The sequence below is a fragment of the Siphateles boraxobius genome, unplaced genomic scaffold (genome assembly GCF_051911475.1).
Source record: "Siphateles boraxobius isolate OS27281-9 unplaced genomic scaffold, OSU_SipBor_1 41, whole genome shotgun sequence".
Classification (NCBI taxonomy): Eukaryota; Metazoa; Chordata; class Actinopteri; order Cypriniformes; family Leuciscidae; genus Siphateles; species Siphateles boraxobius.
In genome coordinates, this window is record NW_027509042.1 from 37497728 (window position 1) to 37512615 (window position 14888).

General features: G+C 37.9%; 1 protein-coding gene across 2 annotated transcripts in view; it reads right to left on the reverse strand.

The window, feature by feature from the left end:
- col5a2b (collagen, type V, alpha 2b) overlaps window positions 1-14888 on the reverse strand; it is a 35645-nt gene that overhangs the window by 3601 nt on the left and 17156 nt on the right. For both annotated transcript variants that reach the window (XM_077199406.1, XM_077199407.1), the window contains 39 exons: window positions 14731-14784; window positions 14475-14528; window positions 14320-14364; window positions 14157-14210; window positions 13718-13762; window positions 13250-13303; window positions 13022-13120; window positions 12889-12933; window positions 12592-12690; window positions 12407-12460; window positions 12145-12252; window positions 11967-12020; window positions 11727-11825; window positions 11485-11538; window positions 11119-11217; window positions 10311-10364; window positions 10069-10122; window positions 9843-9896; window positions 9249-9302; window positions 9058-9102; window positions 8863-8961; window positions 8637-8744; window positions 8233-8286; window positions 8034-8087; window positions 7459-7512; window positions 7325-7378; window positions 7138-7245; window positions 7007-7060; window positions 6809-6862; window positions 6472-6633; window positions 4076-4183; window positions 3836-3943; window positions 3696-3749; window positions 3493-3600; window positions 2909-2962; window positions 1757-1864; window positions 1623-1676; window positions 1421-1528; window positions 776-1100 (listed from right to left, as the gene is read on the reverse strand). In XM_077199406.1, the coding sequence (XP_077055521.1) occupies window positions 776-1100; window positions 1421-1528; window positions 1623-1676; window positions 1757-1864; window positions 2909-2962; window positions 3493-3600; window positions 3696-3749; window positions 3836-3943; window positions 4076-4183; window positions 6472-6633; window positions 6809-6862; window positions 7007-7060; window positions 7138-7245; window positions 7325-7378; window positions 7459-7512; window positions 8034-8087; window positions 8233-8286; window positions 8637-8744; window positions 8863-8961; window positions 9058-9102; window positions 9249-9302; window positions 9843-9896; window positions 10069-10122; window positions 10311-10364; window positions 11119-11217; window positions 11485-11538; window positions 11727-11825; window positions 11967-12020; window positions 12145-12252; window positions 12407-12460; window positions 12592-12690; window positions 12889-12933; window positions 13022-13120; window positions 13250-13303; window positions 13718-13762; window positions 14157-14210; window positions 14320-14364; window positions 14475-14528; window positions 14731-14784 (3106 nt within the window). The remainder of the gene's footprint in view (window positions 1-775; window positions 1101-1420; window positions 1529-1622; window positions 1677-1756; window positions 1865-2908; window positions 2963-3492; window positions 3601-3695; window positions 3750-3835; window positions 3944-4075; window positions 4184-6471; window positions 6634-6808; window positions 6863-7006; window positions 7061-7137; window positions 7246-7324; window positions 7379-7458; window positions 7513-8033; window positions 8088-8232; window positions 8287-8636; window positions 8745-8862; window positions 8962-9057; window positions 9103-9248; window positions 9303-9842; window positions 9897-10068; window positions 10123-10310; window positions 10365-11118; window positions 11218-11484; window positions 11539-11726; window positions 11826-11966; window positions 12021-12144; window positions 12253-12406; window positions 12461-12591; window positions 12691-12888; window positions 12934-13021; window positions 13121-13249; window positions 13304-13717; window positions 13763-14156; window positions 14211-14319; window positions 14365-14474; window positions 14529-14730; window positions 14785-14888) is intronic.

Below are 14888 nucleotides of genomic sequence, written 5' to 3' on the forward strand. Positions count from 1 at the left end.
ACTCCATTTAAGGCAATTCCTGTAGATTTCTGATAAAGAACACTGTGTTTAATTCAATGAATCTAATTATTCATTCACTGAATGGGCAGAAAATTATTTTCTCTAACAATGCCTGCTGGTGTTGCATACTTTTGTCAATTATATAAAAGATGTTTTAACCCATAATCCTTTAGCCCAGACTATCTGTGGTTGAAGGCCTGTAGCATTTATGTTTTTTCTATGATATTGTACAAAAAAATATGAAAAACCATAAAGGTTTAAACAGGTTTAAAAAAACCTAGGGACCCTTAGAACAGTTGCAGAAAATTTACAAAGACTTTACAAAATGTATTTTGTAGGACAGTCACAACTAAAATGTTAATTTAAGATATTAGTGAAATATGTTTAATACAAGATTTAACACTGAAATGTTCATAGTATTATAAATAATGAGATTAATCATAATTATTTTATTCTCTTGTCAACCCTAGTTTTAAAGTACGAAATAATTACTAAATCAGTTTCTTATTTTCATAAGGTTTTCTTGTGTAATTCTAAACCCATTTGATCTTCTCCAACACAAAAGGAATTATTTTGGAGTCCGGGAAGCTCTTTTTCTTACAATACAAAATAATGGGGACAGGGACTCCAAAAAATAAACCAAAAAAATAAATGTTAAAAAAAATAAATGTAATCCAGGACGTATTGTTTCATACTGTACCTGATCCGAGTCAGTTCAACTAAAGCATTCTGAGCTACAGTAATTCTAAAATGTGTGTAGGTTCATCTCACTCACCGCTCTTCTTCAGGGGATAGCACTGTTTCAGGTCCTGGCACGTGCGGGCAGGATATTGGCGAGTGCCATCAGGACTGCGCATGCTGTCCAACTGACTTCCCAGACTCTTAAGAGACAAGTGAACATCATTGTCGCCCCGAACTGCATCAGATCCGTTATTGGGTCTTGCTTCATCCTCATTGAACTCTGGTGGGGGAGGTGGGGGTTCTTCTGGGTCAGATTCAACATCAAGGTCGAAGTTTGTACCAAAAAGGTCATCTACAGCAGCTGTTGGGGGGCCAGGAGCACCTGGGGGTCCAGGTGGGCCGGGTTCTCCGGGGGGTCCCTACAGACAGATGGGTGAACACTGTTTATGCTGAACATTAGTGTTTAAACATCTAATCACGATTATAAATCACAAAGCACGATGTATCTGAGTATGAGTCATTAAATATGGAGAATTTGCCAAAAGAGACAAGAAAAAACGCTTTGTATAAATTATAGACAGTGATTGGATTTTTCCCATGTGAAAAATGCCCAAACCTCTCAAATCCAGCTAAGACCAGCAAACTTCCTTAGGCGGGTTTAAGTTGTTTTTGAATCAACAGGAAGATCTCATCTCATAATAAACATAAAATACATCATACACATGATCTCATGCCTCACCTCTGGTCCAAAATCTCCCGTGGCACCTCGAGATCCAGGCGCCCCCAATGCTCCAGGTTGACCGACATCTCCTTCTTTTCCTGGTGGTCCAACAGGGCCAGGGGCTCCCTAACATTGACATATTTAAAATTAAATTCTGTTCAACATGCACATGTATTGCTGGTGAAATCAATGTTGAGTGACATTTCAATCTGTTGCTCACTCTTTGCCCACTTGGTCCAATGATTCCTACAGCACCATCATCCCCTGTAGCACCCTGAAAGGAAATGATTGACAGATAATTATTAAGGGAGGATATTGTATTGTGTGACAGGTAAAATTGTCAATTATACGTACTGATGCACCAGGTAGTCCATGGAGTCCAGTGAAGCCGCGATGGCCCTTCTGACCTCTCTCACCCGCGTCTCCTTTGTCTCCTTTGTCTCCCATCGGTCCTTGTGGTCCCTAAGGTTGATTAGAACATGTTTTTGCTGTGGGTTGTTCACGTACCCTTATTATGAGATTTTAACTTGTAAAAAGTGTTCACGTCCTCATAGAGCTTGTAATTTCAACTTGTAAGCTGGGAATTTTCTGAGAGCTCCTACTTGTGCCACGTGACTGCTGTACCACCTGACCAGTGCAGATTAATTTAGTGTTGCCATAGAATGCATAATTATCAGTCCAAAGACATGAACGTCACATGTTGTCATCTCGAAAATATGGTAATTACAACATGGCATGAATGCAGCATAGGTTCTCCTTGTGTCATTTCCACAAATGTTATTGTCTGAAGTGTTCATGTCTAATTTGTTATTATTTAAAATTGTATTTAATATATGAAAAGTATAATGTAGTAAGCTGTTTATTATCATTCATTATTCACAGGACATTTTCGCAAACAAAAAAAAAACAGACTGGATAATCAGGACCCCAGTGCAGAAGGGTCATATATGTTTTGCAATAACTACAAGTGAATACAAGTGAAGAAAGAGACTGTGGAGTGACATTAAAGACATGAAATCTCATTAAAAGACATGACGCATCTATGTAGAAAATGGGTTGCACAGGAAAATGGGAGGGAAAATATAGTTCACTACACAAAACATAGTATAAACAAATATTTAAAAAAAATGGCCACAATTGACTAATCAGTATTGAGTATTCCAAAGTGAAAATATGTGTGATTTTATTGGGCAGTGGCCACCCTGCAATCTAGACAAGTGTTTAACAACCAGAGGGCTGGAACCCACAAGAGGGCCAAAGCATGACTTATAATGACAAATTAATATTTTATTATTAATACAATAATAATATATGAATATATTAATAATATTATTTAAATTGAATTAAAATCAAGAACTCATATTTATTCTTTCCCCTTAAAAACTATTTTATTTCCGAGTTTCTGTTTATATATATATATATATATATATATACCTTTTTTTTTTTAATAAGCAGATTTGCGATGCTACTGAAGTTGTGTACCAATATGTGAATAGGCAGACCTACTTTTTTCCCTCTGATTCCTGCCTGACCATCAGGACCAGGTGGGCCTCTTGCACCCTGTCAGCAAAATCACCAAATGAAACAGCATAGCTATATAAAAGGCTACAAGATTAAAGAAATTGCTTCATTATATTACATTATGCAAGGATTATTTCTTTAAATAATGTCAGTCTACATGCTTTTAATAAAAATAAATGGGTCACACTTTTATCTTTGACAACTATGTCAAAAAATAAGTACAATGTACTTATTGTGTTCATGTTGTATTGAAAAACAAGTTTGCTGCTTTTGCGGTGGTATACGGGTAAGGTTATGGACAGGTTTAGTGGTATGGTTAGGGTTAAGGGTGGGTTAAGAGGAAAAGGAATAGTCAACAGTGTGATTACAGCTGTAATCTAATAAGCAGGTATTTCTTAAATATAAGTACAATGTAAACACATGCATGTACACAATAAGTGCATTGTATCTAATGATTAATTTAAATGTTAGTACATAGTAGTTTAAGAAACCTAATTCAAAGTGGGACCAATAAATGTATTAAACACCAATTTACTGTGAAGTATCAGCAACGGATACAGGAAACAAACCTGATCTCCTCTCTGTCCTGGACCTCCAGGAGTTCCGACCGGTCCTGGGCTTCCTGGGGTTCCCTGGCCACCTGCAACACCCTCTGGGCCTGGGTGTCCTCTGTCACCCTAAAAGCAAGTTAACACATCATGTGAATTTCGGCATATTTGGTTATAATTTTGGTCAATAATTTTTTTTGGTCAAATGATGAATGGGTTCCTACTCTGTCTCCAATGATGCCATCAGCTCCTTGAATTCCATCAGCTCCAGCCAAACCCTAATTTAAGAAGGAAGTCATTAAGAATGCTTTGTATACATGTAACCAACCGTCTCCACTGTGTTTCTTACACTAGCATCTCATACCTCTGAACCAGCATCTCCTCGGGGTCCGGCTGCTCCTGGCAAACCAACAGGTCCAGCACTACCTTTGGTTCCTTGGGGACCTGGGGTGCCAGCTTTTCCTGGTGTACCCTTGAAAAAACAAAATAGATAGCAGATGAGGTGTCAAATCATCTAAAAAAAACAGAGGCTGGGAAATGTAATTCTAAAAAGAAACATTTTGATATATTCACTAGCATGATGAGGATAGAAGTGATGACTTACCGCAGGTCCAGGAAGGCCAGACATACCACGCTCTCCTCTCATTCCAGGAAGACCCACAAGTCCCCTCTGTCCTGGAGTTCCGGCAGATCCTACTGGTCCATCTGGGCCCTAAGAAAGTTAAAGAAGAATATGAATTTTGGAACACAGTATTAACTCTTTCCCCGCCAATGACGGAATTTTCTGCAATCCATGTTTTCACTGTTATAAGGTATAAGGGCGCTATTACGCATCTTCTGAAAGAGTACAGGATCTCTGGACCAAAACACAGGCAAAACGGGAGCAGAAACATGCGATAAAAGCATTGCTTATGCATGTTGTAGTCTTTGAAAAAATTGCACATTTTTCTTAAAAAATTTGCTTTTTTATGAAACTTTCCCGCATTCAAAATAGAGTAAATCATTTTAAAGCAGAAGCTGTTCTTTCTTTTGACATATGGCATGTTCAGATATTCAAAAATTTAAATGATCAAAAACACTGGCAGTGGCTTTTTAAACGCTGGCGGGGAAAGTGATTTCATTATAATTCTGTATACTGAACACATGAGGGCTTTTAACACTTGAAGTAGCTATCCCTGGTTCATTCTAAACCCTGGGTAAACAGAATCCTGGTTATCTTCACCATTTTCACATGGTTAAAAATTAATCCTGGGTATTTATAAGCTGATGTTTCACATTGTACATTCCTAAACCCTGGATTAACATCCTTAATTGCATATTTCTGGTGTCAGTGCAACTGATTGGACGAACGCTGCAAGCGACCTGTTTACATAAAGGCTCTAGAGTTGAACATCCTAATATTATATGGTGCCGACTATAAATCAAGTTTATTCTGAATGGACTATAAAGGTAAGAATGAAACGGTCTCTTCTTCACTCCATTTGTCATGTTTTCTGTCACCATTTGATATCTGTGCCTTCAAACGCTGAAACTACTATTTATACAATGTGCTGTGTTTCTGTGTCTAAAGTACGTGAATATGAGGCACACGATTGGCTGTTGGTCTGTTGCTAAACATCTAGCTGCAACTTTCTAACACAGAATAATTTCACACATACACATTTGGCACCACAAAGCAGGGTTAACACAGCAAAAGCAGGGTTTCATAACCCCGGGTAAAAAGTGGTGCTAACCCCGCTTCTAAATTACAAGTGTGAAACGTTCCTTTACACTGGGTTAAAAGCAGTGGCGTCATGCCCATTCAAAGTGAGGGGGCACGTGCCCCCTCAGATTTTTCCTCCCTGATAATTTTTTTTGTCACAACTTTATTCCTATTATGCTCCATAATTACCAGAGCCTATAAAGACTCAAATGTATTCTCAGGGATGTGATTTTTCCGGATTAATTGGATTAAAATACATAAATTGGTTATGTCTAAACTGAAAGCAAACCTAGAAAATTGAGAGAAATCTGCTTGTCAAATGCGTGTATATTAGACGCGTCGCATACAGGTCTTAAAGAGACAGTAGCCCTAATAATAAACATGCAGCCGCTTGTCCTTAAAGGGATAGTTCACCCAAAAATAAAAATTCTGTCATTATTTATTCACTGTAATGTTGTTCCAAACCTATATTAATTTATTTCTTGTGCTGAACACAAAAGAAGATATTTTGAAGAATGTGAGTAACCAGACAGTTGCTGGTCCCCATTGACTTCCATAGCGAAAAATATACTATGGAAATCACTGGGGTACATCAACTGTTTGGTTACCCACATTCTTCCAAATAACTTCAACAGAAGAAAGAAACTTATTCAGGTTTAAAACAACTTGAGAGAGTAAATGATGACAAATAAAATTTTTGGGAGAACTATCTATTTAATGTTAATAAAACAACAAAATCGGTATATTTTTTGTCCTGAGCCAATCACATGCCTGATTCTTCTGGATGTGTAATAAATCGGTCAGCATCAGCCTGCCCCTTTTTCCTAATATGGTGTCTGTGTATATCACATCAGCGCTCTAGAATCTTTGCTGTGTATGTTCAAACAACTCACTCGTCTCGCACATTGAGCTGGCAATGTTTTACAGATGGTCTTGAAGTGGTAAGTGGGCAAAGCAACAAATCTACATTGAATTAGTAATCGGATGATATTAAAAGGTAGTGGGATTATTTGTGGTTGACCTGGAAATTTGAACTTGATCAAAAAGTTATGGATTTGATATTAGCTGCGAATTCAGAGCATTAACTTAAGTTGTGTCAGTGTAACGTTATCGATAGCTAGCCTAGTCTAACCTTCAGAAAACAATTGCCTCAGATTGTGCCCCCCCAGAATTTTGGTTTGCATGACGCCCCTGGTTAAAAGCAGGGTTAAGAACAATGATATCCTGGGGTTAAACGCAGTGTGAAAAGCCCTATAGTTTATTTTTTCAGTTTTATATAGTGAAAAGGAATCACATACTGGCAGTCCGTCCTCTCCTGGTTCCCCTTTGTCTCCAGGGTTACCAGCAGATCCAGGGTTTCCCTGCTCCCCCTGGCGGCCAGTACCTCCAGGTTCTCCCAGAAGCCCAGGTGGGCCCTCTTTACCGGGGGCTCCGATAGGACCAGGCTCGCCAACTGGACCCTGAGAAATATATAAGTATAATCAGATTCATATGTCCATATGTGACATGAGAAGCCAAGTCAAGTGTCTTAATTTATAGGTCAAAAAGAATCAAACACATTGCAAATACTATTTGAAAGACTAGCTGTTAAGCACTGCTTTGTTGGTTAAATCCGTATTAGGGATTGTCACTCACAGCAGAGCCTGGTGGGCCGACACCTCCTGGGGATCCTGGGAAACCACTGGGACCCTTTTAGCAAAAGGAGAAAGCCAAAGAGGATTCCACAAAAGAGAGAAAGAAAAGCAGCAAAAGGATTCAGCAAATAACAGAGCATTTTTGGGTATTTCTAAGTTGATAAACAATGATTTTGGTACCATGATTTTTGTAACTTACAGCTGCTCCTTGAGTACCTCTTCCACCTTTAAGGCCTGTAATTCCAGTCACTCCCTAAAAGAAGTACTATATTTATACATGTTTTTTAGTCTATCAACTCATACACATATGCATATATATATATTGCTCACCTGTGGTCCAGGTTTTCCTGCCATTCCCCGAGGTCCTGGAGACCCCGACTCTCCCTTTGCACCCTCCTCTCCAGTTTCACCTTTAACTCCAGGCTGACCATCAGGACCCTGGCACAAAAACATATGTTTACAGCTTATGGCATATAAAATCAAAGAAATATGTTTTATGATGGATGGATGGACTTACGGGAGGCCCAGCAAACCCAACAGGACCAGTAGGACCTGGTTCTCCAGGTGAGCCCTGAAACACAATACATCAGTGGAATTGTGAATCACATGAGTAAAGAAGTTCAGCGAACATCTGTAAACTGCTCTACTCACAGCCATTGCTCTGGAGCCTGGAGATCCAGAAGGGCCTCTTGGGCCTTGTTCTCCCTGTAATTGAAAAATCAGTTCTGAGTACATCTAAGTAGCACCATATGTAAAATTTACTTTTTAATCAGTACTTCTAAAGAACAGAAGAAACTTCAAAGTTTCAGCATTGCAGAAAAAAACGCAGACAGGATCAATTCACCACTTATGAATAGTTTAAAGGAAAAGTTCACCCAAAAATGAAAATTCTGTCATTATTTACTCACCCTCAAGTTATTCCGAATCTGTATGAATTTCTTTTTCTTGCTGAACACAAAAAAAGATACTTTTGAAGAATATGGGTAACCAAACAGTTGATGCACCCCATTGATGTCCATAGTATGGAAAAAATAAAAATACTATGGAAGTCAATGGGGTCCATCAACTGTTTGATTACCGACATTCTTCTAAATATCTTCTTTTGTGTTCAGCAGAAGCAAGAAATTCATACAGATTTGGAATAACTTGAGGGTGAGTAAATAATGACAGAATTTTCATTTTTGGGTGAACTATCCCTTTAATTTGTTTATTTTTTTCAATCAAACCTTCTCCCCAGATGGACCGGCTGGTCCAGTAGGTCCAACAGGTCCGGGTAATCCCTACACACATAGAAGACATTTTATTTAATGTCTTTGTAACCACTGTATTGTTAAGAAATGGGTCATAAATGTGAAATATGGATATTTTTTAATTCAGAATTATTGACTGGTAGGTTCAGTTCTTCCTGTATTACAGATCACTCACTCGAGCCCCATCATTGCCAGCCGCCCCTTCAGCCCCTCTGTTACCCACTGCGCCCTGAGAAAAAAGATGAAGACTATTAAAAACACAAGGTTTTGTGTAAATCAATAAGAAAAATATAGAGAACTCTTTATTGATGTGTTACAGACGTGGTTTCCTTTGCTACTTCACATCGCCACGCAGATAGTGTTTCACAGATAATATTAGAGAATATTAACTTCCTGCCAAAGGATATTAGAGAGTCATCTATATGTCACCCGTCATCCCTAACAGAGCCTGACCCACCGAGGCATTTTATATATGCAATATTGTTGCACTGACTGTAAAGCATGAAATTAAAATATACTGTATTTGTAATGCACGTGCAAATGTTTAACATGTGCCAAAGCCTCTGATTCCACACTCACACTTTCTCCTTTAGGCCCAGCTGGTCCAGTTATCCCTCTTTCTCCTGGCATGCCCTGTAAGCCTGGTGATCCGGGCTCTCCTACAGTTCCAGTTGGACCTGGTTTACCCTGCACAGCCATTATTATTGTCATGTTGATTATGTTGAATTCTATCATATTTTAGGAACTAAATGGATGCATTGCACCATTCTTGATGATTATTAGTGAGTAAAAATCTGACTCTAACCTTGAGACCATCAGGTCCAGGGGTTCCTAGGCTTCCTTTGGTTCCTGGTAACCCATTAGGCCCTGGATCCCCTCTCTCTCCAGGGGTTCCACGTTCACCCTACAAAAATGACAGATCAAAATACTGGGATATTTCTTATGTGCACTGATAAATGCTGTGTTCTGATACGCTGCAGTGCAACTACAACAGGCTCACCCTTGGACCAATCTGCCCTGCACCACCGGCCTCTCCATGGATACCCTGAGGGGGGAAAATCAAAGCCATAGAGTTCTTTAATAATTCCCATTCTCAGTCAGTTTGTGTTCTATCAGGCCAGCAGAAATGACACGAAGTAAAGACTGGAATATAATGATCAAGTAAAGAGAACAAAGAAATGATCAACCCACCTCATCGCCTGGTTTTCCCGACTCTCCTGGTGGGCCTGGGGGTCCAGGCAAACCCTAGACATTTAGCATAATTAATAATAGATTTAACTCTAACAGGGACAAATCATATCAAGTTTACTTACAGATATGTGAAATTTTTCATTTTTAAAAAGGTCATATACCTTTTATTTTATTTAAATTTTTGTCTTCGAGGTCCATGTATATTGTTAGTCAAGTTTATACCAAAATGATTTGTGTGGTACACACAGCACAAAGTTTGACAGTTTACAGTACCCCACGTTTTAGCCACATTTTTATGTTCTATATCCTTGAATGACCTCCTTGACTGCCCAGACAAAATTTCTGAACACCAAGTAAATAAATGCCATTGCTAATGTGGGCAGAAATCCTAGGATTCAGAAATCACTGGTTTTGCTTGATTTTGATGGATTGTCTTTTGGGACTATGGAGGAAGTTCTTTGTTTTAAAACTGGCAGTTTGCAGCTTGAAAAAATCAAGTTCAATTTCTCATGATATGACCCATTTAGGAGCATTTGAACAGAACATTCAAAGTAATCTCTGACTGAATGCATAACCAAAGAAAAAAGAACATACTTGAAAGCCAGTTAGTCCAGGAGGTCCCTGTTCACCTCTCTTCCCTGCTACTCCCTGAAAATAAATAAAATATACTCAGCCATATGCTATGAGCTCCACTTCTTAATATTTTACCACAACAGACATATTACTTGAGATACCTGAAATAGCTAATTCGACCAATCAAAATACACAGAAAATTTAAATAGACATAAATGTGCCATAAATTACTAATTGGAAGACTCACGGGAGGTCCTGGAGTTCCCGCTGGACCTTCTTCTCCATCTTTTCCATTAGGTCCCTGCAGGAATCATAACCATCATATCAAATCATAATGATTCCCTTGACTCTTAAATCACTATGCTATACAACATCAGCACTGACGGTCTTTACACTAGAAGTCTTTTATAATAGCTAGTTTTGAAATGTTACAACGTGTTTTAAGCTTGCCAGAGCAATGTTGCAGTATAATTGTAAGCCAGGACTCACTCTTTGTCCTGAACCTCCTGGTGATCCTGTCTCTCCTGCTTTCCCTGGATCACCCTGAATATTAAGGAAAAACTCATTTCATTACAGGAAAACAGAAGGAAGGCGGAAATCATTACATGAACATTTATAACAAAAAAATCATTATAATTGACTCTCTATTATTTTTCGTAACCTTTTTAACTACAATATTAATGGGTAATTTGTCCACTAGAGGCATGTTTGTCTACTGAAGCATCTTCAAATAATGCTTCATCTATATTAAAACATTTATTACATCCTGGAATAAAGATCTGATCAATAGCCTTCGTCATCCTTTAAGTGGCTTTTGATGTAATGTTTAATAGCATGGAGTTTTGACCATGTGTGTGACGGTAATAGTATGTGATGGAAAATACTTTTTTTCTTTTAGAGAAAAAGCTAAATAACCTTGGACTTAAAGTACTAACCCGTCAAGTTTTCTAGCAACTAATTATCTGTAAAAATTACAATAATAATAATGACAGAAGTATAGGAGACAATGATTCTTTGTTGCTAAAAAATAGCTACAAACTGTACACATATATAACAAATTAATTAAAAATATAATTTCTTAGCAAATATGAGTTTAACACTTTTATGTTTAAGTGTCAAGATAGGAGACAGTAAATCTAGGGGACAGAAAAGTCCCCCTAGAAGAATCACCCTTATGTACCTTTTGTTCACAGGTGTTATGAGATACATTTTAATAGACAAAATGACACATTTCAGTAAAATTAAGAATATAATCTTATGGCTTTTTTATATAAATAAACATATATTAGACAATTACACTGAAGCCTTTAGGTCCAGGTAGACCCATGGGTCCTGCTGCACCTCTCGTTCCCGTAGACCCGGCTGAACCAGGATTCCCATCATCTCCTGGTCCTCCCTAAGGAAAAAGAACACCACTCTTCATCAAAAGATATGACATAACTCACCAAAGTGTTATTTTAAATACACAGTTGTTTAGAGCTTTTCAGCCATAATAGTAGGCTAATCCAGAAGGCTAATTCCAGAAGGATGTGTTATTGTTTACATCTGTGTAGTTTTGAAAAACTTTAATGTCAGAGTTAAAAAATCTACCTGAAAGTTTGTTTTGTTTGATCAGACACATTAAAATAACAAGATTATTTTAGGTAAAAAGTGCATATATTACCTGTGGCCCTATCTTCCCCTCTGCACCTTGCATTCCCAGAATGCCTGTTAAGCCCTAAAGAGACGTGATATAAAATATGTGAACACCTAAAATGAAGTGGACGCAATACCATTAGAGATCCTTATTTAGCAAATTAAGAGTTTAAGTTTATAATTGCATAGCATACAGGGTGTGATACATAATGTTATAAAAATGAGTATATTACAGTATATACCAATAGAGATCATATCTATTTTACCAACCCTTGCTCCCGGTATTCCTGTTTCTCCAAGTCGGCCAGGGTCTCCAGTTGCACCCTTAGGCCCTGATGAGCCTGGGACACCACGTTCACCCTGTGCACCCTGGGGGGGTTTAGAAAGAGAATATAGTTTAGTATGGAATTGTATTAAATTGAGAAAACAAATGAGTGGTGATGATGTTGCTGGGACTGTTAGCAGCCTTTGAAATCTTATTGGCTGAGATCCATTTAGCATATTTCTAACCTTTTGACCAGGCAAACCATCAGCTCCTGGAAAGCCACGGTTACCTGGAGCTCCCTTGAAAAAAATAAAACATTAAATATTATTGTAAAGAACAAACATGTAAAGCAGTCACTGCAATAATCACTTTGGATATGTAGGCTTGCATGTTGGTCGTTCACAATAACGTAATGGCACTAACTCTTTCTCCAGCTGAACCTGGGGGTCCAAGGGCCCCTGCGTCTCCTCTGGGACCTCGTTTTCCTTCTTCTCCCATCGGTCCCATTTCTCCTTGAACTCCAAGTGGGCCCTACAACAAAAGATTTTTGTTACCATTTCATCTATATCATTGGATGAATGTTCTGATGACATTATTTCAAACAATTATGAGCAATAATAACAGTGATGCATCCAAATAAATTGTATTATTACAACGCACTGTCCTGAATGTTGTAAATACTTACAGGCTCCCCTTTAGCTCCATGTTCTCCTTTAAACCCAGGAGAACCTAAATCCCCCTATGAGATACATGAAATATATAAATGTCCACAATATGAGTATTCAACGTATCCACCTTAAATATAAACACAAGAGAAAAGTGATTCCCACTATGGTGGTTATAATATTGCAGTTTGCATTGTGTCATTACCAGCTGGCCCTTGGCTCCTGAAAGTCCAGTTGATCCTTGAGGTCCAGGTGGACCAGGCTGTCCAATCAGTCCAACGGGGCCCTGCACACCTGGGATCCCCTATGATGAACAGATGATGTTATTGCAAAACTGTCTGTAGCACAAATGGTAAAGCATGATTTAAGTGCTGGAGTTCAAGTCCCTCATCCTAAAAATGATCAATAATAAAAGCAATACTTGCCTTACAGTAGCAATATTATTCTGCATTATAATAAGCACAAATTGTAGTATTCTTTGATGAGTGTTTATGGAGCTTACTGCTTGTCCTCTAAGTCCAGGAGTACCATCCGTTCCTGGTGGTCCCTAGAAATGACATCAACATTATGGAAATAATTGAATACACAAATCATTAGAAAGTATAACGTAGAATGTAGGACAGGTAAGACTGCACCTGGTTGCCCTGTGGTCCTGATGAGCCTTGCCGGCCTGGTTCCCCCCTTTGGCCTTGAGGTCCACTGGTACCACGTGGGCCTGTGGCTCCTGCCTGACCCTGTACAATTTAAAAAATTTTTCATGCCTGCCATTAACAATGGTTTATAAATAAAACCTATAATAATGTAAATTTTTTGAAGGTGCAGCAAAACCAACTGCTCTAACTATAACCATCAATCAGATGTACCTTCATGCCTGGACCACCAGGGAATCCTGGCGCTCCAGTAATTCCCATTGGGCCCTGTAAATTAAATTAGTGTCAGGTTAGATAACACATCAGTCTTTATTAATAGAACATACTCCACATCTTTGAAGATACAGTAAAGGCATGTATATGTCTTTAAGGTATGTTGATTGGGTAGACACATGTGAACTGATAGAAGAGGGACTGTCATGCACAGTGTTGTTGTTATATATAAATGAAAACTTAAACCTAAAAAAAAGTAACTTTTTTAAAATAAATAAAAAGTACTAAAATTACAAAATATATATTTTTTTTAAATGACAAAATCATATAACAAAAATCCTAAAACTTAATCTGAAATTAAAATAAAAACTGATAATATGAAAAGAAAAGAAAAAGAAAAAATTTAAATATTGATAAATACTATAATAGTATTTAAATAATAATAATAAAAAAAACACTTGCACATACCAATGGACCTGGTTTTCCCACATGTCCAGAAAGACCACGTTTTCCCTACAAACAGAAAAATATATATATATTTACTGATGAAAAGCAAATTAAAGCAAACAATTGTATTAAACTCTCTCCTGCAAAGTTCAAATTTGTAAAACAGTAAACCCAAAAATGAAAAAGTTGTTCCAAACCTGTATGAATTTCCTTCTCCTGAACACAAAAGAAGATATTCTAAAGAATATCTGTAACAAAACAATGACCTTTTTTTCCCCCCCTACATACTATGGACGTCAATGCGGCCCATCAGCTGTTTGGTTACCCATATTCATCAAAATACGTTATTTTGTGTTCAGCAGAAGAAAGAAATTCAAAAGGTATGGAACAGCTTGAGGGTGAATAAATGATGGCAGAATTTTCATTTTTAGGTGAACTATCCCTTTAATGGTTCACTTACCACAGGCCCTCCTGGACCGATGCGTCCTCTCTCACCAATCATACCAGTCGGACCCTGTGAAGAACAATATTTTTATCAAAAAAGTGCAGTTTAGAAAAATCCAATAAAGTGCAGTTTAAATGAAACATCACAATCAGAACTGCAATCACAAAGTGCTCCATACCTGTGGACCCACAGGTCCCATGGTGCCAGGAGACCCAGATTCTCCCTTTTATAATGAAAAGAAAATGGCATTTACTAATACCGTCAAACTAACAGGAACACAGGTTCAAGACAATTTCACATGAATTTATTGGCTCCAAAAATGTGACCTCTGACCTTTGACCCCACAGCACCTGCTTCTCCTTTCGTACCCTGCAGACCTGGATGACCCTAAAATGGGAAACAGATTAATTGGTTTTACACTGTTTGTAAAATTGTCCTCAAACACAGTTAAAACATTACATGAACTTATGTATTTGGTTTGTACATTTTATAGTAATAAATACTAATAAATATTAAAAAGTAATTCACAATCAGTGCAAAGAGTAAACAGTGATCAGTGTATTGGAAAGGAAGTTCTAATCTAACCCACCTTTGGACCTTTTATCCCTGACTGACCTGGTAACCCGGGAAATCCTCTGGAGCCCTATGAAACAAATCATCACTGGTAAGGATACACTGTGACTAAGCATTTAATGTGCAGTATTTATGGAAATTCTAATTATAGTTTTTGACCCCTGTCAGCACCAC